The sequence below is a fragment of the Polypterus senegalus genome, chromosome 3 (genome assembly GCF_016835505.1).
Source record: "Polypterus senegalus isolate Bchr_013 chromosome 3, ASM1683550v1, whole genome shotgun sequence".
Taxonomy (NCBI): domain Eukaryota; kingdom Metazoa; phylum Chordata; class Cladistia; order Polypteriformes; family Polypteridae; genus Polypterus; species Polypterus senegalus.
This window is the reverse complement of record NC_053156.1, coordinates 103,313,547-103,341,505: the sequence shown is the minus strand read 5'-3', so window position 1 is coordinate 103,341,505 and position 27,959 is coordinate 103,313,547. Positions and strand designations below refer to the sequence as shown.

General features: G+C 38.2%; 1 protein-coding gene and 1 long non-coding RNA gene across 6 annotated transcripts in view; one reads left to right on the top strand and one right to left on the bottom strand.

Annotated features, from left to right (window-relative positions):
- The window catches only part of fbxo25 (F-box protein 25), a 55,662-nt gene that overhangs the window by 10,345 nt on the left and 17,358 nt on the right, over positions 1-27,959 (top strand). For all 5 annotated transcript variants that reach the window (XR_005632954.1, XM_039747708.1, XM_039747706.1 and 2 more), the window contains exons 3-6: positions 10,026-10,129; positions 12,203-12,252; positions 12,348-12,440; positions 25,143-25,236. Coding sequence is in view for 4 of the 5 variants with exons in the window: in XM_039747708.1 (XP_039603642.1) it covers positions 10,026-10,129; positions 12,203-12,252; positions 12,348-12,440; positions 25,143-25,236 (341 nt within the window). In the remaining variant the exon portion in view is untranslated. The remainder of the gene's footprint in view (positions 1-10,025; positions 10,130-12,202; positions 12,253-12,347; positions 12,441-25,142; positions 25,237-27,959) is intronic.
- LOC120525435 lies at positions 18,172-18,863 on the bottom strand. Its single transcript, XR_005632955.1, has 2 exons — positions 18,687-18,863; positions 18,172-18,513 (listed from the first exon to the last, which is right to left on the bottom strand). It is a non-coding gene; the product is annotated as an uncharacterized LOC120525435 (long non-coding RNA).

Genomic DNA, 27,959 nt, shown 5'->3' with positions numbered 1-27,959 from the left:
GTCTCGGAATCCATGTGTGCAGTGGAAGACTTCAAAACGGTGTGGGTGATAGATGTAGAACAGAAGAGCAAGTGAGGGTTGCAGAGACAATAGTACTGTAGAATCTCGCAACAGGAACAGTGTAAGCTGAAGTGATGAAGTTCAAGTGTGGCTACGGTTGCAGATTTGGTTTCAGCTGCCAACAGCCCTTTTAAGATTCTACAGTCTACATTTTTCACAAATTTCCATATTTTGATATACTAGGGGGCTCTGCTCCCTGCTCACTTCGCTCTCCCGTCCCTATGTTTGGTTTACCAGATATACAATTTAAAGAGATTGTTATTTTTATGGGAATTGTTACATATGCATTATTTTCACTTTTACTTTAAAAATTTTTGTAAAAACAATGCTTGTCCTTTATGTCCGGCCCCGGGTGTGGTTACATCTCTTTCTTGCAGGACGTATAACGCTGCTCGTGTTGTGAAGTGGGAGTGGCTGAACCCACTTTAAGGAGATGCTGTCGGATCATCTGCTGTTTTCTGCTGCTGGCGAGCTGCCTGTTCTGCTTGTCGCATGTCGTTGTTTTAAGAGCTGGGAGCACATGATGCCTGTCTGCCAAAAGCAATCCAACAACTTCTGGGTTAGATGTCCGTGGACTTGTTTTAAATGATGGCTCACTGCCTTGTCTTGCCGTTGTAAAAACAATATTTGTCCTTTATTTCCGGCCCCGGGCGTGGTTAAATGTCTTTTTTTGCACGATGTATAACGCCACTTACATTGTGAAGGGGGAGTTCGTCTGTCATTTTAAAGCCTGTACAGCCGCTGTCCTTTTTGCCACTTCATGTCTATGCTGCTCACGTTGTGATCGCTTCTCCGTGATCATAAATATACACCGGACCGAATTGTGTTTTCTTTGAAATTAAATTTGTCATTGCTTTAACTGTAGCTGGACCACAGATTTCTCATAGCGTATGGTCCATTATTGTGTAAATCTACCTTTTGTGCATTGAATGATGTGAAGGCAAAAAGACTCTGTTTTCTGCTCTTTGCCTTTTATCTCTGACCTCACTTTGTCCTGCTATTTTTTCAAATATACCTGGTCCTGATGATTAATTTCATTTTGCTTGCGCTAATGTGATCTTTACTATCTTTTGTTTGATACTGTAGCGACTGACGTAATAAAGTGTCACAAAAGTTTTACTTGAACAATCGCCGACTTCATAATCCCAAACACAACTTTTTAGTACCCTGTCCAACCCCTCATCCCCCTCAATCAATACCCCGCTATCAGTCTTCCGTGCTGTACTCTGCCCTCCCTCAATCGGACCTAACAGTCACTTACGACAAAAAAAGCTTCAACCTGGCTGGGATGCTACAATACTTTCGAATTTTACTGCTTTCATATTCTTTACCTTTCTCTGCATGTGTATCGCGCCATCGTTTCTTTGAGCCTTTCGAATTCCACTGCTTTCATAATCTCTTATCTGCCTTTTTTTCTGTCCAACGCTTTTGGGTCTCTTTTCTCCATGCTGCTCTTTCTTCTTTGCTTAGTCGTTGACATTTCATCTAGAACATATTGTCCTTATATGCTTTATATGTGCTGAGAGCACAGGATCTGTGCATGCTATGTGCCTTTATACGACTGACTGTTTTGCTGGCTGTGCTCTCTTATTTGATATTAATTGTGTCTCGTGGGTCTTTTAAGTGTCTTCCCGAGAAGATCACGTCTCGTCGCCCTGCTTTTCCTTTCCAGATTTTTTTTTTTTTTTTTTAACAGAGAGATATGTAATGTATACCCACCCGTGTATGTAATATGCACACACACGCACATTTGTTTTCCTGAGGTGCCTAGACTTCTAATTGGTAGATACTGATATACCTACTGTAGTTTGAAAACTGTGGCTATAATTACCAGATGAGTTAAGCGATGAAGTTTAAGAAATAATTGATGCCTGACTACTTTGTCCTGATTTTTTTTTTTTTAAACAATTGTGTATTAAATTCTATAATACCTTGCAATTGCATGTTATTCAAAAGCAAATGAAATGATGTCGAATGTAGCCTTGCCAACTGCAGAATTCTGAAAATTCTCAAATTGTCAATGTCATAACTAATATAATAGTGCAATCCTTTATGGCTATTGACATTTAACCAAAACCTTTTTTCTGCTTGAGGTAGTTTAAGGTATGCATGATTGTTCTGACTTGCTTGTATTATCACCCACAGTGGCAAGTTCTCTTTTATATTAAAGGTAAAATGTATGAGTATTAAACTGTAGGTGGTCAAAAGCCTCTGTTAACTTTTGAACATTAGAATAAATGTGACGAGAATAGACCATTCATCCCAGCAGGTCTTCCATGCCATTCACCTAGATTGTTCTAAATAAAATCAAGTCGAGATTTGAAAGTCCATAAAGACTTGCTCTCCACGACACTGCTTGGTGATTTACTCCATGTATCTTTTAGTTCTTTTGATTGGAGAAAACTTTCTAGTATTTGTGCAAAATCTGCTCTTAGCAAAATTCTAAAAGTATTCCTGTGTTCTTGTTGTTTTTTTTTTTTCACCTCTTAATCTCTGTTCAACTCCTTAAATCTCTCCTTATAGCATATATTCTCAGTCCTGGAATCAGCCTAGTCAATCCTTTCTGGACTTACTCTAAAACGGCTATGTCTTTCTTGGAATAGCTTTGCTTTTCTGCTCATTTTAAAAAAAAAAAAAAAAAAAAAAAAAAAGAAATGATATTACTGTCCTGTGTTCTTTCAAGGAGCGTATAATGACACTGTGGTGATTTACAGCACTCTCTATGTGCCTTGTCTGTTGTCTCGGTGTATGCTCCGACCATGGTGAGGGAGACAATTTATTTGCAACTTTGCTCGGTGGTTGATGGGTCTGAAAAGGGAAGGGTGGTTGCCTGGATTGCGGCAACTACAGGGGGATAACACTACTATCAGTGCCGGGTAAGGTCCTTGCTAGGATCATTCTCAATAGCATCAGTGATCGTTTGCTGACCTACCAGTGGCCGCTGCAATTTGGTTTTACACCTCTACCATCAGCCTCATCTGGGCACTGAGGGTTCTTATGGAGAACAAACACAAATATTGTCAGAGTTTCTTTCAATTCTTTGTCAATTTTGGTAAAGTGTTAGACTCCGTTGATCAAGCTTCCCTGTGGGACATCCTGAATCTTTGTGGAATTCCCTCAAGGTTGCTGGATATCATGGCTGGCCTGTACTTTGGTACTGTGAGTGCTGTGAGAGTGGTGGCAGAACCTCTGCGTTTTTCCCAGTTGATTCTGGGTTTATCAGGGGTTTATCTTGTACTCTATTCAATGCTTGCACGTACTGGGTGTTGGGCAAAGTCGTTGGTTCCAGCAGCTGTGGGGCATCTGTTGGTGAAAAAAGATTCACTGATCTTGACCTTGCTGGTGATCCTTTGACGTTTGCAGAGTCAATGGAGGCTCTGATCGGAGCTCTCGAGAGACTGAATAAGGAGTCAGAGTGTCCGGTCTTGCTAGTGTCCTGGATAAAAATCCAGATCCAGACCTTTAATAACCTCTTAGGCACAGCCATCTGTAGTGTATTTGTTTGCGAAGAGAGTGTTGACCTTGTTGAGAAGTTTACTTACCTCGGCAGTGACATTCATATCTCTGGTGACTCTTCCTATTTTTTATTCAAAAAGAATGAAGGTCCAAAGTCTTTGCAGCTCTGGTGCTTTCTGTTTTGCTATATGGTTGTGAGACATGGACATTATCCAGTGACCTGAGATGAAGACTGGACTCCTTTGGTACTGTGTCTGTTCAGAGAATCCTTGGGCACTGCTGGTTAGACTTTGTGTCAAATGAGTGGTTGCTCACGGAGTCCTGAATGAGGCACATTCCCTGCATTGTGAGGGAGTGCCAGTGACGGCACTAGGGCCATGTGGCGTAATTCCGAGAGAGTGATCTGGCTCGCAGGATCATCATTGTTGCAGACCCAAGTGGCTGGACCAGGCCATGGGCATGTCAACATATCCCCTGGCTGCAGCAGATAGATGGTCATTTCCAGATGGTGGTACTGGACCGAGCTGTTTCATTATGTGGTAGGTCCAGCAACACAATCTACCAGTGCATAATCCCTGACCTGACCTGTGGTTATCATTTAAATTGTACATTAGGAAACCAGTCATTATTTCAGTGTTACAATGCATTGTAGAGTTCTTATTTTATTCTAAAAATATAGTCGGGTGGTATAAGACAACACAAGAAAGAATTTGTGTTTACTTTCAGTGATTAATATTAAGATTATTTTCATTTCACTTTAACCCTGTAATTTTGAAGCAAGTTACAGGAAATATGCATCCATCCATCCTCTTAAATCACGTATCCAAGGCAGGATTACAGGGCAGCTGGAGTCTATTCCAGCAAGCATCTGGTGCAGGCAGGAATAACACCTGGACAAGGCACCAATTTATTGGAAAAATAAATATATATTTTTGTATTATAGAAGCAAAATATTGTCTCAGTACTTACACTGTGAATAATTAATATACTTTTGCCTGAAAGAGCAGAAAATAAATTGTTGGAGTGGAAATTTAAATATACATTAATATACAGTATTGAAAATCCTGTACCAATTTGCACAAATTTTAATAGAAAACACTTTATCTTTTTCTGACAAATATGAATAGTTCTAAGTAGATAGATACTGTAATTTCCCCTTGGTAAAAATGAAGTGTTTATATCAGTGACACACACTACAAACACTGGCAGAAGAGTGAGGGAGGGTAAGATCTGGGGCATCTCATAATTGTCCCAGGAACATGTGGGTATTTGCCAGAAGAATCGTGAGAACATTGCTGGGGTAGGAAGGCCTCATTAGCTCAGCTTGTTGTTAATGGTAGAATAAATTGAATGTGATGATAATTCTGTTATAAGTGCACTCACATAAACAGGCATAGGAGTATTACATTTTATGGTTTAAAAGTGCAGAAAAGGCATGGTCTAGCCAGATGTTATGTTATAAAATTTAATGACATTTCCTAAGAAAGTCCCCCAATCAGTCTAAGTAGCTACATGGTAGAATCGTCCTGTTGAAGGTTATTCTCAGACTTATTGTGGTGCAGCAAGAAAGATGTTGAACAGCTTTACCAACATCTTTTATTTCTGCTACTGCCTCCAGAGACTCCTGTCTAGTATGCAGATTAGAGCCAGTCTTTATGATTAACTTACTAAGTTTTGTTGGCAACTGCTGTTCTCGTGCAACTTACCCAACATACCCCAGTACAAAAAAAAAAAAAACAACAAAAAACATAAAACCCTCCTTTCTTTATCTTTCTTATCACATGTTTCCTTAAAAGCCAGTCTCAAGGTTATGTCCAGTCAAGTTATTTTTTAGCTGCAGGGTAATAGAAAACCCTTATGCCCTAGGGTGGTGTGTGTTTTTTTTTTAAACCATATACTGTACATTTATATACACAGAAATAGATGGCTATTAATCTGCCTATATAATTAAGGAGCTGCAAATGGCTATAGAGTAGCGAGTTTTTATATGGATTAAAACCTTTGTTTCATACAAGTATCAACTAAATAAAGGAAAAATGGGCATTTTAGCGAATTTCTCTCCAATGTATGATGTACAACCCTGGAATTAATTTTCTTTTGTGTCCCAGTGTAATTTTCCATAGCATTACAAAATGTTACTGTTTGGCACATAATCTCTCAACAAGTGTAGCAGTTGCAATTTTTTTTAGAAAAGATCAATCTAGTGGATCTCTATCCTGTTCCATTACTGTATGCAGATTTTTGCTTATGTTTGTTTTTGGCATCTGATCCAGTAAAGGTCTCTAATGCACCTGTTAAGGCTTTCTATGGAAAAAGAGCTTTACTACTTGTACTTTGCACAAACTGGTGTGTCGTCCTTAACTGAAATCGGCATCTTCAACACTTAAATCAGATATGTGGACTTACTTTGGTCTGAAACAGTGTGCTGGTAAAGCACAGCTAGATAAAAGCAAAGCCATATGTAAGCTGTGGAACTCAGAAATTAAGCATTGTGGTAACACAACAAATTTGACAAATCACTTATCCTGACATCATCCAGAAATGTCTCGGTCCATATCCAAATGTGTAGACCCTAAACAATCTATACTCTAGGCAGTGTTTAACTCCAAACATAATTCATCTTGGGCCCAAAAAATAACAAAAACAAATAACAATCAATAATCTTTAAAGATATGATTCTCTACACTGTTTTTAACAATGAGAGCTTTCGACAAATAGCAGGTTTTGGAACCTCTTAATACTATACCAACAGGAAAGCAAATGAGTGAAGTCATTGTAACTAGGCTTTATAAAGATCTTAAGCAAAGCATTGCCACGTCTCTTTGATCCGCAGAAAGAATAATAGCCTTAAGTTGCCATAGCTATACATTCAGAACAGTTGATTCACATGTCATTACATAACAAAATGACCAGACACCTATTGTGGATGTGTTACAGACAAGTGCGCTGCATGCTAGTCACTCCAGAAGCAACCTTGCTGTCTGTACTAGTATGAAGGGGCGCTCAGGTGCTGGCTGTTGTTCCATAAACCTTTCTACCATCTCCAGTGTAGAGTTTCTTTGTGTGACCACATCAGTCACAAGTTTGTATGTTGGCATTTCTTCTCTTTTAGCATGTGGCAACAATAGTTGTACTGCTATATTTGTAACACTCCACACCTGGCCAAGCAAGCAGACAATTGTTTGAATTTTCAGAGCAGCCTGTGATACCAAAGTTAGCTTGTGCACAAAGCAGTCGATGTAAAGTGCCACAGTAAGCTGTACCATAAAGATCATATCAGCAGAGTTGTTAGTCATGGTGGCCGTTTGTCTTTTATGTTCCATTCATCCAGCGCTATTGTCAACCAGCTTCATCACTAGATGCTCGTTTCAAAAAGTTTCATGTTTTTTTGTCTGAAGAGGAAGTGCGAGAACACATTTTCAAGACTGATTAAAGCAGTAGTTACATGTGAGCAGCTGTCGTATGTTTAACTTGTAGAATTATAGAAAGACAAGAATCTTCCTGCTGCATCTTTTAATTTCAACTAATTCAGGATTAGGTTAAAATGTCAAATAGGGGAGTACATTTGGCTAATAGGTTACTGAATGACCTTTGTTATTTATGAAGCAATATTTAACTATTGCTTAATAATATTTGCTAGATATAAGGATTTTATAAAGTAGATGCCTCTGTATTGTATTAAAACATACATAATTTGTGTGGACTCTGATGTGGCAATACATATGTTAGTTAAATTGAGTGAAATGCTTACATTGTCCCCTGCCTCCTGCTGCAGTTGCCCCACAAAGGCTGTTTTTATTTATTCATTTGTTGTTGCTTTTTTTGTATTTCATATCTGGGATAAACCAAGTACATACATACATTTGTGTATAAGCTTCTTGCAGTTCTGGGTAATGGGATAGAGGCAATGCCTTTCCTGGCAGCCTTGGACATAAGGTAGGAAACAGCCCTAAATAGGGCCCTAGAGCTATTCACACATGCATACATCTTAACCATTTATGCAGGGCCCAGTACAGATTGTCAAGTCAACCTAAACAGCACATTTTTGGCATCCAGGTTGAAAACTGGCATTTTCAAAACAGCAGAGTGGAACAGTGACATTAGATCGATTGGAGAAAGATTTGGGGCGGGGGCTGTGAAACTGTGAGCAAATAAGTTGCCAGTACTCCAGAGCACTGCTCAGAAAACTGATATCGGGGAAAACAAACAGCAGATAGCATCCAGGAATAATAATTGAACACATGATGCTTAAAATGTAAAATTGGACACTGTAGCTCTTCAAAGTTATACTATAAGCAGTAATTGCAAATCAAGCATTCATTCCATCAGAAAACGTGTCATTCTCAATATTGTATAAACTGTGATTGGAATATGACTCTGGGTCTTCACAAGCATTCTATAACTTTTCTAGGACTTGCTTAACACTAGAATTACCAGAGCCTACGAGAAAACTCATAAATCCAGTCCATGTTAAGTCCGTTCGCACCTCTCCATCAGCGTCTTTTGTCCTATAAATGTGCCGATTAAGACAAACCGCAAGCGGCCTGCTATTCCATCCCCACCACCGTCGCAGAACATTCACTAAATTTTCCCAGCTCATGCCTTGTTTGATTATTTGGGAGTGAACTGCTGGAGTTTTACAGTGGAAATAATACATTGTTATTTGGAACACCTGCATTTCATGTGTGTTCCGTTTCTACAGTAATCTGTGTAAACACATTGTTAAAACAGAAACTTTTTCATATTTTAGTAATACATTTTACAAATTGTAGGCATAAACTATAGAATGTGTGAAGCCTGAAGTCCAAAGATCAAATAAACACTTTCACAAAAGGTTCAAGTATGATACAACAGCTTCCGTGGCATAGTGGTAAGATTTGCCGACTTGTAATCAAGGGGCCACTGGTTCGATCCCCACTGCCTCCTATATTTGCCATTTTCAGTAGTGAGCTGCTCTTATTGTTAATATTATACAGTACACACATACATTTGGTTTGCGTCTGTAACTGACTGTGTACATTTATAGTACTGTACTTGTAAAAAAGTTTTCTCGTAGGCTCTGGTAATTGTAGTGTTAAATATATGCTTTCTTTTTCTGAAGAAAGGCATTTCCGTAGTAAACCTTCAGGAGTGAGCAGGTCTTTTCACAAATGTAAATTGCTAAAAAGCAAATATAGAAGCACAATGTATTGACACATACAAATCTTAGCAATTAATTCATTTTTCTAATATTCAGCATCTCAGTTGATTATAAAAAGTTTTTACAGTAGTAAGCAGTTTCATGGTAATGAACAGAATAATATCATAATGAAGTCACTTTACTCTCTTTGTGATTTACTGTTGTTTAAGCTTTGCTCATAATAGCTTTTAATAAAACGTTTCAGAATGCAGCTACTGCTTGGAGCAACTATTTTTAAAGTTAATATTTGTCATTAATATATGCACTATATTGCTAGGGTTCATTATCACAACTAGATTTAATATATTGGCCACTGTATATTGACAATCCAGGTCTGACAGTTTGGCCCATTGTCAAAAACGTTTGCCTAGCCCTGCTGTATATACTGTAGAAGGCTGGGAAGTGTCTATCACCTTTTGAGTCACTTCCCACCTAGCATTTTGGAAGAACATTACATGGGATTATATGGGATTTTCACTTGCTGAGAACCATTCTAGTGGTTTGCACATCCGTTTCCCAGCGAGCACAACTTCACACCTTACTGACATCAGTTCTACCTTTTACTGTAACTTAAAAAGTAGATTGGGATAGTGGTATTAAAGCTTTCCAGAGTGAAAAGTGATTTACAGCTGCACATGTCACTATTAGTAACTTTAATGCTTACCTGGACAATTTTTTGTCTATGTTTTGTTAAATTGCTTAGATGTAGGCTGGGTAGCATTAGCTACCTATTTAATATATTTCTATAGAACATTCTCTTTAAACAGGAACTGTGAGACTTCTTGAGTCTTATAGATCTAGATATAATATGGTTTGTTATTTCTCTACATAGAGGCAGTTACCACTTCATGGTTGATACTGTGTGGTCAAGTATTCGGCTGATTTTGTTGACCTTTAACGTGCCTTACCAATTATCTGAGACAGTTAGTACCTAAGCAGATATTCTCATTTGCAAGTTGAAGACTTGAATAAACGTCAGCATCCTTTTTGAAAAATTCAAATACTGACAATGTGATAGTGTGTGCTTCAGACATATCGAGCATTTCTTGGCCATACCAGCATGCTTATTACATTTAATACAATCACAACAATTTGAGGCTGGCAGCTTTTAGTCTCTGTATAAACGTTATTTTATAGTATATTATCATGGGTGTGTGAGAACTGTGTCACACCAAGAACACATCACATTAGAAATGTTTCTATTCAGTATTTGCAGAAATAAATAGCATCTTTTTGCACTTGTCATTTTATGCAATAGCAGCTTTGCCAAACTGTAATCTGTTGTTAGTATGATACTTGAGTGAAATTGCTTTTCATTATTTTGTGGCAGGCTGCAAGTTGAAAATAAGGAAAATTTGTTTTCTGCTGAAGATTGCAAAATTGAAGCCAAAAAACGAAAAAAGGACCACTTCAACAATAATACAAAATCACAGTGTAAGCATATTTTATGTATACATGCTTAGATATTGCAGTCTTTTACCTTTTGCAATCTTTATCTCTATCCTTTGTCAGAATTAGATTTTTATTAGTGTATGTGCTATAACATTTCTGTACAATGCAAGTTTTTTTAAGGGTAACTGTCCTAGAGCAGAAGATGCCTCTGCATTTTAGCACCTGCTGTTTAAATATATCGTGATATTCCTCTCTATGTTAAAATCTGTACATTTTAGTTGAATGAAAAAAATAAATATTATTGTCTAAAAATAATGTCTATAAGAGTTTAGAATATTCAGTTAGGATTAGTAAGATATTTTCTTTACACTGTGTGCACAATTATTAGCCAAGTGAGTATTTTCACCATATCATCATTTTTAATGTGTATATTCCAACTCCAAGCTGTATTAACTTGAATGCTTATTGGATTTAAGCACGTCAGGTGATGTGTATTTGTGTAATGAGGGAGGGTGTGGCCTAAGGAGATCAACACCCTATATCAAGGTGTGCAGAATTATTAGTCAGCTAGTTTTCCTCAGGCAAAATGGGCCAAAAAAGAGATTTAACTGACTTTGAAAAGTCAAAAATTGTAAAAAGTCTGTCAGAGGGATGCAGCACTTTTGGAATTGCTAAGATATTGGTGTGTGATCACAGAACCATCAAACATTTTGTTGCAAATAGTCAACAGGGTCGCAAGAAACGTGTTGAGAACAAAAGATAAATTAGCTGCCAAAGATTTGAGAAGAATCAAACGTGAATCTACCAGGAACCCATTATCCTCCAGTACTTTCATATTCCAGAGCTGCAACCTACCTGGAGTGCCCAGAAGTACAAGGTGTTCAGTGCTCAAAGACATGGCCAAGGTAAGGAGGGCTGAAACCCAACCACCACTGAACAAGAAACATAAGTTGAAACGTCAAAACTGGGCCAAGAAATATCTGAAGACAGATTTTTTTCAAAGGTTTTATGGACCGATGAGAGTGACTCTTGATGGACCAGATGGATGGACCTGTGGATCAGTAATGGGCACAGAGCTCCACTCCAACGTGGAGGTGGGGTACTGGTATGAGCTGGTATTTTTAAAGATGAGCTAGTTGGACCTTTTTGCATTGAAGATGAACTCAAAATCAACTCCCAAACCTACTGCCAGTTTTTCGAAGACACTTTCTTCAAACAGTGATACAGGAAAAAGACCATGATTTTTATGCAGGCCAATGCTCCATCACTTGCATCGAAGTTCTCCACTGCGTGGCCAGCCAGTAAAGGCCTTAAAGATGAAGGAATAATGACATGGCCCCCCTTCCTCATCTGACCTAAACCCTATCGAGAACTTGTGGGCACTTCTTAAACGCTAGATTTACGGGGGAGAAAAACAATACACCTCTCTGAAGAGTGTCTGGGAGGCTGTAGTCACTGCTCCACAAAAAGCTGATCGTCAACAGATCAAGAAACTGACAGACTCCATGAATGGAAAGGCTTATGACTGTTATTGGAATGAAGGGTACTATATTGGTCATTGATTGATTGATTGATTTTTTTTTAAATGTCAGAGATGTTTATTTGTAAATTTTGAGGTGTTTATTATTCTCACTATAACAGATGAAAATAAACAAGTGAGATGGGAAAAGTTTCATTTTTCCTTTAGTTGCATAATAAATCTTCACACTAATAGTTGCCTAATAATTGTGCGCACATATGTATTCACCTGATGATGTTCACATTCATATTTCCGTTGTGAAACATTCAGGTTTCAGGTTTATTAACATTTTGGATTGACTGATAGCACTGTGTTTGTTCCATATTAAAATTAATCCTCAAAAATACAACTTGCCTAATAATTCTGCACTCCCTGTAGATCATGCCTTACTGTGAATTACCACACAAAAATACCTCAATTAATTTTCAAATTTGTAAGGATATCTATGATGTCACCGGAAATATTAACTTAAGTAAAGTGATCACAAGTACAGTTGACATCCTCTTTCCTGTTTCAGAATAATTGTATTAATACTTCACACTCTTTCTTTTGGGGGAAAAAAAGCTTGATATATTTTGATTTTGCTTTATTTCAAGTTTTCTTTCAAGAAAAATGGATTTACGTTCAGAAGGAAAGTACCAGAGAAGTAAGTAAACAAATGAAATAACTAATAATAAAACAATCACAGCCTAACCTACATCTGTTTTTAAGATTTCATATCTGATTGTTTATTGCTTTCAGAGACATGGTTATTGCACATTAGGGGAAGCATTCAATCGTTTGGATTTCTCCAGCGCCATACAAGATGTGCGAAGGTTCAACTATGTTGTTAAAGTAAGACTTTGCATTAGAGAATATCTTTACATTTTTTTTCTTTTGGTTTTAATGAGTTACCGTACACTGGTCCATTATACAAATGTGATCTAATATCAGATTTGGTCTGCTGAAAGAATATTTGTCTTGTAAACAGCTTGATAAAGGGGAAATGCTTTTCTTATTTGGAAAGCTGTATTAACTGTTATATTATGGAGCATAATGCTGATATGGCAAATAATAAATGAGGGCTCCGATGTCTGTTTGAAGTTGTTGTTAATAAATCTGTTAGCCTGAAAGGAGTGGAGCACAAAAGCAGTCATCAATTTTTTTTTTTCATTATACTTCCTTCATAACTCTGTTTTCTGTATTGAATAAGTAAAACTGATAAATTTAAATGAATGAGATTCTGAAAACAGTTTATCAAAATTAGAATTAAAAAAATGATTAAACTGCGTCACGGAGACTTCAGAATTAAAACAAAAACATTTTCTGAACGATAAAGATCTTTTGATTTTCCAGTGGATGTCAAAAGTACAGTGACGCGCAGAGGATTACACTCTAACCACAAAATAATACATTAAATTAAGGCAACTCTGTCTATAAGCCCTTCTTTTATATAGCGCTATCTGTCAGGCGTCTTCATGTGGCACTGTACAGAGCAAACAAGATTATAGTACAGCTGTAAAGACTCGAACTTAGTAGTACAACAAAAAAAAAATCATTTGTGATACATATTGGGAGTATCTTCAGGTATATTTGAGAAATTGTAAATGACAAGCATCGAAGAAGAGCCATAGAATAAGTGCAAGTTGAGTTACATAACTGTAGTGACATGCTAATTTATCTGTGCAAAGTAAAAAAAAAACAACTTCCAAGGTAGCAGGATATGACAGTACTGTACTCAAGCATTTATGTGAGTAATAGGGATAGTTGAAAGTTGTAAATTAAAAAAAACTCAATTAATAACCAGAGGAACTACATGGAATCAAGTTCCCCCAATATACAGCCTTTTGGTGAAGCACAGTTTTGTACAGAACACACATTCTTCCCACCCCCTAGTAATGCATGTGTAATTTGTTCATCTTTTCTTAGTTGTCTGAGACATTCTGAAATATGAGATTTAATATCCCTTAACTCCCATTATCTCTTTCTCTGTTTCCAAGTGAACAAGTGAAAGACTCCATATTTTCAATCCACCAATGGCAATTTGTAGTGGAGAAATCCAAGCATTAGAAAGACTGGAATACATTTTTTTTTTTTTTACCTACTGAAATTTTATAAAATGCCACAGTTAATGTGACAAAATTACTAGTGAAATCTCTAAAAACTGCCTGAGCCAGTGACCATTTCAGATACTTAAACACAGATTGTCATTTGTAGAAAACAGAAAAGCAAAACCTGCAGATTTTAGCAGAACAATACTTTTTAAATTAAGTAGGAGAAAAACATTGGTTGTTCATAAATATGGAATACTGTAGTAGTACATAATATCCGTGTGTTTTTTTTTTTCTTTTTAAAGAAAATACAAGATCACTTCTTGAAAACAAGCTGAATCATAATTCCAGTGAAATATAACTTTACTTAATTAGAATGAATTTCAGGTAAACATAAATAATGTACTTAATCTGTGAGATCTGCTTAATACAACTCAGGTTTGACAGGGGATGAAACCTATCCAGCTAGACTGAGCACAAAGCAGGCACAGCGCTAGACAGAACACCAGCCCATCACAGGGTCCACACACACATACATCTGCACTCACTCACAATCCGAAGCTCCGTTCAACCTCACTTGTGCATCTTTGAGGATGTGGGAAAACACGGGAGTTGCTGCAATAAAAGAATGTGCAGATAGTCTACGATCAGTGCAATTTGAGTTTGTGAAGTGACACTGCTAATCACTTCAGTAACTTACCACCCATAAACCATAAAGTATTTAAAGACAAAATGTATTTATAATTGTCTTCCCACAAATAATGCACAACATAATTATTTACTACATTTTGTGATTAAAACGGAGATTGAGCTTTTTGTCTTAGTTTTGAAGCTGTGTGGCTAGATGATCTTTAGCAGTCTCAACACTTGCAAGCAGATGAGTCACATGACTGTTTTGACAGCTTTTCTCACAGCTTATAAAAGTTTAGGAAGGAACAATCAATATGTAATTAGGGCCACTTAAAAACAGATTTTCTTTACATGTTACAGTTTACAGAATGTATAAGGAAGGGGATCATCATCTTCCATATGACAAAGACTTCCTGGTAATATTCTGTCATATGAAAACATGCACTCAGATAGATAGATAGATACTTTATCAAAAGCAAGTACAGGTTAACATGCATTTTGTTGACTAAGGTTGCGCAGTATACTAGTAGGGGAAAAGTACTTGAAAATCCAAAATTTGAAATCATTTTGGGATTTTTGGTGCCAGAAGTAAATATCAGTATTCCACTCAAACCTTTAATACCTCCTCCCCTCAATGAGGAGAAAACCCGCTTAGACATGCTGGAGACTGTGTTTGAACACAGTTGAGACTTCATGCCTGTCCCTCTCTGAGTTGATGCTGTTTATCTCCATTCTTTTCACAAGAGCAGCAATGACCACAGTAGGTGCTGTAGCTGACGTCTGCTCAGAACTATTTATTGTACCAGCAATCAAAGATACAATGTCCCGTGACTGCTATCAGACTACCATATGGCATTTGCGCTTTGTAACAGCCGATGTAAAATTTTGCAACCTATAAAAGATGTAGCTGAAGGGGTATAATCAGACACACAGACGTTGGTGAATCATGTCGTCTTAGTATTTTATTGTCACTTGAATTTTTTGTTTTATGCTTGAATAAAAGCACACTTGTTTCACTATACCTCTGCAAAAGTGTATAATTTCCCACCCTGTTCCTGGCTTTTGAGTTGGAATGAGTTATACACCTTTCATTCGCGGTTGATGTGCTGTAGGATTCACTTCTCCACTCTCTGACTTTTTAACTTTCTTTGTACACGAGACTGTAAAAAAAAAAAAAAATGTTTTCTGCTAGGACAGGGACTTAAGTTTCTTAGCAACCATTTTTCTAAGCACACACATGGCAATATTACATGTGAATGCAAGCATGTAATGCAGTACCATAATTGAGCAGAGTGACTGTGGTCAAAAAAAAAGTGAAAATCTAAACATTTACTAGCTAGTGGCTAATGACACATTTTTTTAATTTTTTTTTTTTTTTTTTTGTCGCCTATCATAAATCTTGTCATATATGCTTGTGTTATACACGCATTGTGGAAGGCTGTACCATGACTCAAATTATTCCTCACTTCAAACTAAAAGTCATGTCATTATGCCTAGCCTAGCAAACACTGCGTTTTGTATTTCTACCACATAATGCTGAAGTAACATTCAGCTTACTGGTATAATGGCGAGTCTTCCTCCTCCACAGAGCCTGTCACCATATGTTTTCTACTCAAATGTTTTTGCTCATGTGCCATACAATGTCGGATCTACACATTTTACAGTTCACAACCTTTTTTTGTGTGCATTCAGAGTAAAGTGCTTTTAAAATCTGGGCTGTTTTTTCTGCCACTTGCTTACTGTCTACCTTTTTTCAAATGTGTTCACAACTGAATGAACTAGTGACGCAATTGGGAGGCACCTCATACTTGTCCTAATGACATAATTAAATAATTGATGAAGGTGATCATTGCCAACATTTTTAATAATCGATTATTATCGATAATGTCAATTAGTTGTTGCAACTCTAGCAAGTAATATTGGTGAAGGTTCTACTGGTACATTGGTAGAGACCCCCTTTCGGCCTCAGTGTTATTGGTTGGGGCCTACAAAGAACAAAGTCAGACTCTCAATTCTGCCTAATTAATAATTAAAATTATCCAGTACAGTTTACTTGATCAGCTTTCTAAATAAAATACTAAGTTTTCATAACTAGCAAATAATTATATTAATTATCTTTCTGATACGGAGTAGAGTAGATTAGCTGTAATTGCAGGTTATTAAGCATGAGATGTGCCCGAAAACATTAACTTAATTTGGCACAATGCAGAGAAAATATGCCCATGAGTGAGTATTGCATGTATCAGCATCGACAAATCTGAGGTATGTCAGCAAAATGAATTGCTGTCTTCATGCTGCTAACACAGTGCCCTCTATAATGTAAATACCCATTTTTTCCTTGATTTTTATTCCTCTACTCCATGGTTTAAAATTACAAATCAAACAATTCAGACATGACTAAAGTGCACAAGCAGACTTTTAATTTAAGGTTATTTACATAGATGGAATTCTTTATTGTCCTTATGCATAAAAATAACATTTTTTGTTGGTAGGACTCGGCTTCAAGGCAGAATACTTAAAATACACAATACAAAATATAAAATAAAATAAACATTATGGGCCGGTTTCCCGTACGGGGATTAAGCCTAGTCGTAGACTAAATGCCATTTTAAACCTGGATTTATTGAAGTAGCTTTCTCACACATGGATTACAATAGTCTCAGACTTGCACTAGTCTTGACTTAAACAATTGGATTTCTAGAAGTAGAATTAGACCTAATCCAGATCTAAATTAAGTTTAAAAATAAACCTGGTCAGAAGCAGGTTTAACCTCAGATTAAAAACTGCTTGCCTCAAGGCTCACGTCCACAGTAGCAAAAAATGGATTACCTTGACTATTTCAATGACAGTAAGAGACCACCACCAAGACCAGAAAGAAGGTTGCTAAAAGACAGGAGCAACCCACTAAATGATTTTGTTGATTTACATTTTCTTGACCGTTTCCGTATGTCAAAGGAAAATGCAACAGAAATAATTGGTTTGCTGCAGCCCAAGCTTACAGGTGACTTAGTCAGAGGCACCCCTATTTCTCCTTCCTTACAAATATTAATTACCTTAAGGTTTTTGGCATGTGGAACCTACCATCGGGAAACTGGGGATTTGTGTGGTGTAGGTGAATCAACAGTGTGCAAAATAGTACACAAAGTCTGCAGTGCTATATGTGAACTGAAAAGGATTTCATCAAGTTCCCAAATGCTGCTGAACAGGCCACCTGCAAGGTAGATTTCTATGAATATGGGAACTTCCCTGGAGTCATTGGTTGTACCGATGGCTGCCACATTCCCATCAAGTGTCCCTCTACAGCAGATGCTGAGGAATTCAGAAATCGTAAAAACTGGTTTTCAATAAATGTACAAGGAGTGTGCACTCCCACTATGCAGTTCTCCAATATTGTTGCACGCTGGAAAGGTTCAACTCATGACTCAAGGATTTTCCACAACTCTTCTTTATATACTCAGTTTGAAGCAAGACAACACTCTGGAATTCTACTTGGTGACAGTGGGTATGCAGACAAACTTCTTGTTCACCCCTTATCCCCATCCAGTCAGACCAGAGCAACAGCGCTATAACCAAGCTCACATTCTCACCAGAGGGCTAATAGAGCGCATGTTTGGTGTATGGAAGAATCGTTTCCAGTGTCTCCGAAATACACTGCGGTTTGAACCTAGGAGGTGCTGCATTGTTATTATTGCAACAGCAGTGCTTCATAATTTTCTTAAGCGTGCGGCTGCCCAGACCCTGATATTGAAGATGATGATGACCAACATGTCCCCATCCCTGAGCTAGCCAATGACAGAAATGGACTTGCTTACAGAGATGCTTTTGCTTTGCAGCACTTCTCATAAATGTGCCTTGAATGATACATAAATGATTGGCATAGACAGGTAAAAAATTTCAGGAAATTCTTTTTATTTAACTGAGGTTTGGTTCCAAAGACAATTGACACTGCTGCTGCTTCATCTCTCTCTCTTTCATAGACAACTCAAGATGAAGAATTTTCATTTTGACTTCATGTTCTTCTTTTAAATATTTTAATTTACATTCATGGAACTCTATGGCAAGTTTCTCATGAATGGTCATCCTTTTCCCTCTTGACCTGCTGCCTGGATTAGAGACTGCTGGATGCTGACTAATGCTACCGCAGGAGACTGGATGCTGCTGCATGTTGGTGCTGGCTGCTGATGGATTCATTTGAGCCTCTTGACTGTTCCCTGCGCCCCCCAAGTCCTGGGTGAAGATCAGGTCATCTTTGTATGGAAGAAAAAATCTAGTATTACATTTGACTTCAACAATAAAGGTCATTACGTCATTTTTGTTACAAGACATGACTTGCATTTAATTCCTGTATGTTGGATGGGATAACACATGTTACTGTAAATGAGACATGTCCTATCAAATGAGTCTTTGAAAGATTCCTCACCTGAACTGTCCAAATGGTCATCATCTGGAATACCTTCCAGGGGTTGCTGACTTTCAATAATCCCAGCCAACAAGTCCCCCAACTCCTCTGTGTCTGGTGGAACTGGAAGTCCCCCACCTGTCTTGAAACGCTCTTGACGCGTAGCAGCAGTTGTTTTTTTCAGGTTTATTTTTATGTTTTCCACAGGACCTTTACAAGATAATATACACTCTGAAGTTGGAGTTCTACATAATATTGTTTTCTTTTTACATTTCATTGATGAAAACATTTATAATTTACTGATTTGTAAGAATGGGGCAACAATAAATCATACCTGAACTTGTTGGAGTGTCCGTTTGGTTACTTTTTCATTTGAGTTGAATTCATTCAATATGGAAATCCATGCTTTCTTCTTCTTCTTTTCTGTACCTGAATCATGCTGTTTGTTTTCAATTACAGGATAGTTTGATACAATTTGTTTAAAAAGGGTCTTCTCAAATTCACTGAAGTTTTTTGAGCGTTTTCTTTTGTCTTTATCAATTTTTTGGTTAAGTGTAATGACTCCTGTTCCACACACTCCTTAAGACTAATGAATTACAAGTATTCCATACCAGGTTTTTATAGCAACCTCTCCTTAGCCACATGTGCATGCCATTAATCTAATCGGGTTTCCAAAAGATGATCTCACTTGTCCTTGATTACCTTAATCTGAGACTCTGTAGTCTAGAACTAGTTAATCCAAACTTAAGCAACATCTCAGAAAGTCAGTTGTTTAGTGTGGATTAATTTAAGTAGAATTAGCCTAGTCCTGGTTTATTTTAAGCCCTTAACGGGAAACTGGGCCAATAAGTATAAGAAACAGCAGCAATAAAACATCAAGTCCAGACTTTTCCTGAGGTAGTACACCTGCAGAGACCAGTGATCTGTGTGCGTGGGTCTGCAGGGGAGGAATATGAGTGTGTGTGTTTGATTAAGAGGGAAAGTGCACGTGCATGTCTACAGGGGCACAGTTTAGGGGGAAAAAATGCTGTCTTTCAGTCTACTGGTACGTGTTTTTATGTTTCTGTACCGCTTTCCTGAAGGCAGTGGTACAAACGTCCATTTCCCAGGTGGGGGAGATCCACAGCTATACATTTAGCCCTCTTCTGTACCCTTGCAGCATATACAGAGTACAGGTCTAGGAGCGGACTTCCCACAATCCCCTGTGCTGTTTTAACCACCCGTGCCAAGTCCTTCCTGTCCTGTGTAGCTGCCGTACCACATTGTCCTACTGTGACAGAGAGTGCTTTCTATAGCGGATCTGTAGAAGTTTGTGAGCAGCCAAGAGGAGAATCCAGCACGTCTCACCTTCCAGAGGAAGAAAAGTCTTTGTTGGGCCTTCTTGAGATTTGTTCAAAGACCAGGTCAGATCTTATGTGATGTAGATACCCAAGAACTTGATATTGTCCACACACATTACAGCCTCCTTATGTATGAATACAGGAGCATGTTCTGTTCTTCTGGATCTCCTATAGTCCACAGTGAACTCTTTGGTCTTGCTGGTGTTCAAGATGAGGTTATTGGCTGAGCACCATAGTCTTATATGAGACCCACCACGGTCGTATCCGCAAACTTCACAACCATATTTGTGGCATGGATGGCAGAGCAATTGTGCGTAATGTGAAGAGTGCTGGGCTGAGCACACAACCCTGTGGCGTGCCTGTGTTCAGAACCAGTGTGGCTGAATTCTAACTGCCCTGAGGCCTGTTGGTGAGAGTCCCTGATCCAGAGACACAATGATGTGGAAAGACCCAGATTATGAAGCTTTTGTACCATCTTGTCTGGGATTATGGTGTTAAACACTGAACTAAAATTGACGAATAGCATCCTAACATAAGTGTTAGGGCACTGCAGATGTCAGGGCTGTGTGAAGTACTATTGAGATGGCATGCTCTGTTGATCTGTTCCTTCTGTAGGTGAACTGATGGTTGTCAAATCCAGCAGGGATGGCATCCTTGATATACTTTAGGAGGATTATCTCAAAGCACTTCATTATTACTGGGGTCAGAGCCACAGGGCGGTAATCATTAAGGCAGGTGACCGCTGATTTTTTTTAGGCACTGGCACAATAGTGGAGGATTTGAGGCAGACAGGGACCATTGCAAGTTGTAGAGAGGTTGAAAATCACACCATGGAGAGGTGATAGCACTTTTTTTTTTATACATGGTCCATGCCATTTCAGTATAGCATAATTGGCGCTCCAAACAAAAAAATCCCCTCAAGGAGCACTGGCTTCTAAAAGAAAAAAAAATAGGTGACAAACAATCAAATGTGTAGAGTATTAATGTGTTAGTCCCTTACCTTTCTAACCTCCATGTTTGTGCACCTAATTCTTTTCCTTCTCCTGTGCAATGCATTCTTCCCTAGAGCTTTTATGTCTGTTTTGATGATTTGGGTAACTTTCAGGCTATGCACGATCATTAAGAACTATGTAGTTTACTTAGACTCTGAGTCTGTAACACTGACCATCAGAGTATCCGTGTCAGAGGGTATCCTGTGTAAATTGGTCGTCTTCTAGTCTTGTTTGAAGTGAGCCAGCATTTTACACAGGTCTTTGGAAACTGGTTAAGTGATGGGCCTTCTTTGCTGATTGTGACTAAAGGTTGAGACATTGAGTTTCACATTTTTGGTTTTATTCTGCTCTGTACTGAAAAGGCATATTCATATTGAGCTGCTGAAATAGGCAGAACAAGCATTATCTTAATAAGATGTAGAATACTGTGAAAATATGTGCAGTAAAGCTCTTTTGTCAGTAAGACTTGTCTCAGAATTGGCTTTTAATCAGAATTTTTGTATTCCTCGCCCCCAACGCGGATGTGTGAAGTGTATAAACCAGCCTTTATGCAGCTCACAGATATCCAAGGGGGAGCCCATACTGATACGTATCTTAATGGCATATCCGCTGAAAAATAAAGAAATGTTCTTTTGCATCTTTTACAATATAATTTAGTTTAAAGTATTAATTATTTCATTCACCATAGGTGAACTAAATACAAATGAAAATTTACAAAGCCTGCTTTTGGATGCATTTGCTACGATTTTAGTCGCCTTCTGGAACCCTGATAATGTTTGGGATATAGCAATGGGATGTACATACATTAAAGTAGTCGTATTTAGTATGTTGTTGCATACGCCTTCTATGCAGGTGCTGATTATCCTCTCTGGTGATGCTCTGTGAGGCCTCAAATGGAGCCAAGTTTAGCTTTGGAAAAACTCCTGTGTTGCCTTGGGATCATTACCTTCTTGTAGGATGAAGAGCCATCCAATGAGTTTGGAGGCTGAACAGATGAGATGTTTCTATACACCTTAACAGTTACATCATCAGTGAAGTTAAGCGTGCCAGTATATACATGCCCAAGCCATAACTCCTCCACCATCATGATTAATAGATGAGGTGGAATGCTTTGGATCCTGGGCAGCTCCTTTTTGTCCTCACACTTTGCTCTTGCTGTTACTCTGGTTCAGGTTCATCTTTGTCTTGTCTGTCCACAAGGCCTTTTTCCAGAATTCTGCAGGCTCTTTTAAGTACTTTTTTGCAAAGTAATCTGGCCATCGTATTTTTGTGGCTAACTAGTGGTTTGAATCTTGAAGTGTAAACTTTGCATTTCTGTTCATGAAGTCTTTTGCAGATGGTAGTATCTGACACATACATATGTGCTTTGTGAGGAGTGTTTCTGTTCTGTCGTACAGGCTTTTGGGGATTTTCTTAACCATGGTGAGGATTCTTTTATCATCAGCAGTTCAAGTCTTCTTTGGCCTACCAGACCCCTTCCGATTACTGAGCTCACCCCCTGTGTTCTTTTTTAATGATATTCCTGACATTGGATTTTGGTAATCTGCAGGTTTTACCAGTGTCTCTAAAGGATTTATTCTTATTTTACAACCTCATAATGACTTCTTTGACTTTCATTGGCACAATTTTTATCCTTGTATTGAACAATGGCCACTACAGTTTTCAAAGGGTAGAAGCAAACCTAGGTGTCTTATGCCTGCATAATGATACAGACCTGAGTAACCACAAACAAATGTGATGCCAGTTGTCCCAAACATTAAGGTGTCCTGAAGTGGGGGAACTGTGAATAAAAGTGTTGTCATGTCTACATTTTGTGACTGAAACACGAGGGGGTAACCAAAAATGACCGTAATTGTGGGGAAAAAAAAATTGTTTTAATGATTTATACTTACTGAAACTTTAATTTCCTTCAAAGTATTATCCCTTTGAATAAACACACTTGTCCCAACGGTTTTCCCATTGGTGGAAACATTTTTGGAATTGCTGAAGAGGAATGTTGTTCGATGCCTGCAGTAATTTTTCTTTGACTTCCTCCACGGTACAAAAACCCTTTCCTTTGAGTTCTTTTTTTCATATGCGGGAACAAGAAAAAGCTGCACTGAGCAAGATCAGGCGAGTAGGGAATGTGGCAAGAACTCCAAGACACACAAGTCCATTCAGAAATCTCATCAATAGTCCGATGACGATCTTCGTAAATTGCAAAGTGAACTTGTGTTTTATTTTGGTAGTAACAAATGGAGTGAACGCCAGTATTGATAAACCAAGTAGCTGCTTAATTTGAATCTTGCCTCAGTATTTTCTTGCTGCAACTCTTAGTGTTGCAGTACTCCTACATTCCACAGTCCTATATGCATAACTGTGGATGTTTATGAGGTCCCCTCCATGACCCTAAACACTACAGAAAATGGACAAATGTTTTGACTGACTGGTTTGTTAGTCAAAATGTAAAAACTAGTGGCAGTTGCTAAGACAATGAGAATAAACAGAAACTAAGAAACTAGTTATAAATGAGAGACATTTAATGTAGTGTGGCTATTCAGTGAAGCGTAGTAGTTGTTTAACCTTACTAACACTAATTTCTAGAGAATAAAAGAAAATTTTAAATGGAAAATTAAACTTTTAAATGGGGAAGTGTTCTTTGCTCATTACATTTTTACAAAGTATTAATCTCAGTGTAAAACACAGAGTTTGTAACTCTATGCTTTGGGTTCATTGTGGCTGCCTAGTATTTTTAATTCATCAGGTAAATTTGGCAGACTTTTTGTAGTTTTTAAGTTGTATTAATTTTATTTTTTCATTTTAAATGTTTAAAAGATATATATTTAAAAAGGTGTATTTTGTTTGTCTGTGTCTGTACACCTTTGATGCTGCTTTATAAAAGATATTACTGGCATGAGAGTAAACTACATTTATTGTCCTCTGACCATGAGAATTGTGTTCTCACACTGAAATCTACATGAAATGTCCACATTTTGTTTGTCACATCCGTTCCCTCAGAAAGTAAGGTTTGTGCCTTTAGTTGTATATTAACAGGGTTGTTCTTACTGTATCACAAGACAAAGGTTAAGTTTCTTTTCCTGTCTCCATGCTTCCCAATGGATATTACAGAGTTCCATACTGCAGAAGGACAAGCAATTAGTGTGTTCAAAATTGGCTTGAGTACATTTGTTGTCATAGTTAGAATTTTGTTCACTAGGAATGTGCATTCTTTTTTAGATTATTTTCCACAAGGGCTAAATTCTACTTAGCTGCAAAAATGTGATTATTTATTATACAAACGTGTTCAGTATGTCTAATGAGTACCCTAAAAATGGTAGGTGTGTGACTGTAATATTGTAGTAATATTATGTAATATTATAGACTTAATCCCCATCCACAGCTAGTCGTTGTTTTGAGTTAGATTATATGGCTCTAATTTCACTGTTGTTGTTAGCAATGCAAGAGTTATATTTACATATTTGACATAAAGTTAAGTAATTTTAATATTGGCCTTTTGTATCCACTAATGTTTGTGATACGTTATCGGACCATTTGTAATGTAGAATATAACAGTTGCTGTGGTATATTTTTGAGCAGTGATACTTTTTAGCCCCATTTGAGTATGTTCTGCTAACACCTTTTGATGATGAACTGTGGGTTGTTGGGACAAAACAACATTGGGAGGGTGCAAACAGTGCAAGGCCCAAAATTAGATTTCTGTATGGGTTGTGAGGGAAACTTGTAGGAGGAAGAGTGCTATAATCCACATGTGGAGTGTATACTCTAAACTGAGACAAGCCACTTGAGGCTGTTTGTGTATTCTTGTGTAAAGATATTGTTTGGGTGTCTCCAATCGATGTTTTAAAAGGTATGGCCCATGGAGAAGAGACTGAAGAGTAGACAGAAGATATGCTGGAGTATTTATATTTTTCAGCTGATATGGTTGCTCCTCAGGAAAAGGTGAAAACTATTGGTGTAGGTTGGGATATCAGTAAGTCCTATTGCGTTTGGGTGGGTGTCATCGAGAAGTCTATGCAGAACATTTCAGTGTCTATTAATATAATATCACGTCGTATACAATATAACTTTCTACTTAGTTTATATGTTTTTTTTATATTTATTTAAAGATAGCAATCTTCTGCTTTTTCATGTGTTCCCCTTTTCAGCTTTTACAGCTCATAGCAAAATCCCAGTTGACATCCCTGAGTGGAGCTGCCCAAAAAAACTATTTTAATATTTTGGAAAAAATAGTTCGGAAAGGTAAGCTTTTATGTTCAATTATGTTGAAACTTAAAACATTGATTATTAATGAGAAAATTAATAACAAAATATTTTATCCAGCCGATTTCACCCATTTTCTGACACAGTCATAGTTACTGGAAGCCAACGCCTTTGTGGACAATATAAAAGGTGGAAACACATCCCATGTGTGTTCTGTATCTACAACGATCTGTGTAAATGTAGGGTGACGGGAAATGCGAGGCAAGAAATGTTGAACACATACAGTGGCTTGCAAAAGTATTCGGCCCCCTTGAACGTTTCCACATTTTGTCACATTACAGCCATAAACATGAATCACTTTTATTGGAATTCCACGTGAAAGACCAATACAAAGTGTTGTACACGTGAGAAGTGGAACGAAAATCATACATGATTCCAAACAATTTTTACAAATAAATAACTGAAAAATGGGGTGTGCGTAATTATTCAGCCCCCTGAGTCAATACTTTGTAGAACCACCTTTTGCTGCAATTACAGCTGCCAGTCTTTTAGGGTATGTCTCTACCAGCTTTGCACATCTAGAGACTGAAATCCTTGCCCATTCTTCTTTGCAAAACAGCTCCAGCTCAGTCAGATTAGATGGACAGCATTTGTGAACAGCAATTTTCAGATCTTGCCACAGATTCTCGATTGGATTTAGATCTGGACTTTGACTGGGCCGTTCTAACACATGGATATGTTTTGTTTTAAACCATTCCATTGTTGCCCTTGCTTTATATTTAGGGTCATTGTTCTGCTGGAAGGTGAACCTCCACCCCAGTCTCAAGTCTTTTGCAGACTCCAAGAGGTTTTCTTCCAAGATTGCCCTGTATTTGGCTCCATCCATCTTCCCATCAACTCTGACCAGTTTCCCTGTCCCTGCTGAAGAGAAGCACCCCCAGAGCATGATGCTGCCACCACCATATTTGACAGTGGGGATGGTGTGTTCAGAGTGATGTGCAGTGTTAGTTTTCCGCCACACATAACGTTTTGCATTTTGGCCAAAAAGTTCCATTTTGGTCTCATCTGACCAGAGCACCTTCTTCCACATGTTTGCTGTGTCCCCCACATGCCTTGTGGCAAACTGCAAACGGGACTTCTTATGGTTTTCTGTTAACAATGGCTTTCTTCTTGCCACTCTTCCATGATGGCCAACTTTGTGCAGTGCACGACTAATAGTTGTCCTATGGACAGATTCCCCCACCTGAGCTTTAGATCTCTGCAGTTCATCCAGAGTCACCATGGGCCTCTTGGCTGCATTTCTGATCCGCTCTCTCCTTGTTCGGCCTGTGAGTTTAGGTGGACGGCCTTGTCTTGGTAGGTTTACAGTTGTGCCATACTCCTTCCATTTCTGAATGATCGCTTGAACAGTGCTCCGTGGGATGTTCAAGGCTTTGGAAATCTTTTTGTAGCGTAAGCCTGCTTTAAATTTCTCAATAACTTTATCCCTGACCTGTCTGGTGTGTTCTTTGGACTTCATGGTGTTGTTGCTCCCAATATTCTCTTAGACAACCTCTGAGGCCGTCACAGAGCAGCTGTATTTGTACTGACATTAGATTACACACAGGTGCACTCTATTTAGTCATTAGCACTCATCAGGCAATGTCTATGGGCAACTGACTGCACTCAGACCAAAGGGGGCTGAATAATTACACACACGCACTTTGCAGTTATTTATTTGTAAAAAAAGTTTGGAATCATGTATGATTTTCGTTCCACTTCTCACGTGTACACCACTTTGCATTGGTCTTTCACGTGGAATTCCAATGAAATTGATTCATGTTTGTGGCTGTAATGTGACAAAATGTGTAAAAGTTCAAGGGGGCCCGAATACTTTTGCAAGCCACTGTAACTAAAACAGAAAATGTTTTCATATGGTTATAGTAATAACAACAAAATGTGGTGGCATTTTACTTCCACAATGAGGACATTGAGGGACTCGGCCACTGTATCACAGACTACATCAAGTTTTGTGTACAGAAACTGTATCCCACTAAGGCAGTGCACTATTTTCTCACCAACAAACCATGGACCACAAAATACCTAAAAGTCCTACTGAATAATAAGAGAGTCTTTAGGACTGGAGATAAGAAGGAATTCAAGCAGGTGCAGTCAAAACTGAATTAGCTCTGTGTGGGTAATGCACACTACAGAGACAAACTTGAGCACAAGTTACAGCAGATCAATGTGAAGGAAGTGTAGAACGGGATGAGGGCTATTACTGTGTAAATAAAACCTGTAGAGAAAGGGAACAAGAAAAGATCTAATGAACTGATCAGTATAGTATACTTCAACAGGATTGACTCATTCTTGTCAGTCTAGCTCTCCTCTAACACTGCTAGTGTCTGTGTGTAATCTGTGGAGGCTCTGGAATCTCAAATGTTACCTCTACTCTGCATGACTTTACCTACACCTGTGGTCTGCAGCCCCCTTCCATGTTCTTGACTGTTCGTTTCTGATGGTCACGTGAGGAGAGCGCTCTTTTCTTTGAGTTCGCAGGAGGTTTTACAGCTGTGAAAAGTATCCTGCGCTGTCACAGTCCCAAAGGAAGAGCACTCCTGTGATCCTAATGGCTTCAAATCAGGTGCTGTTACGTTTTACATCATGAAGACCTATGAGAGGCTAGTCCTGAAACCGCTTCGCCATACCAATCTCCTTCATCATGGACTACCTGACGAACAGACAGCAGTTTGCAGCTCAGGGACGGTGTGTCAGAAATGGTG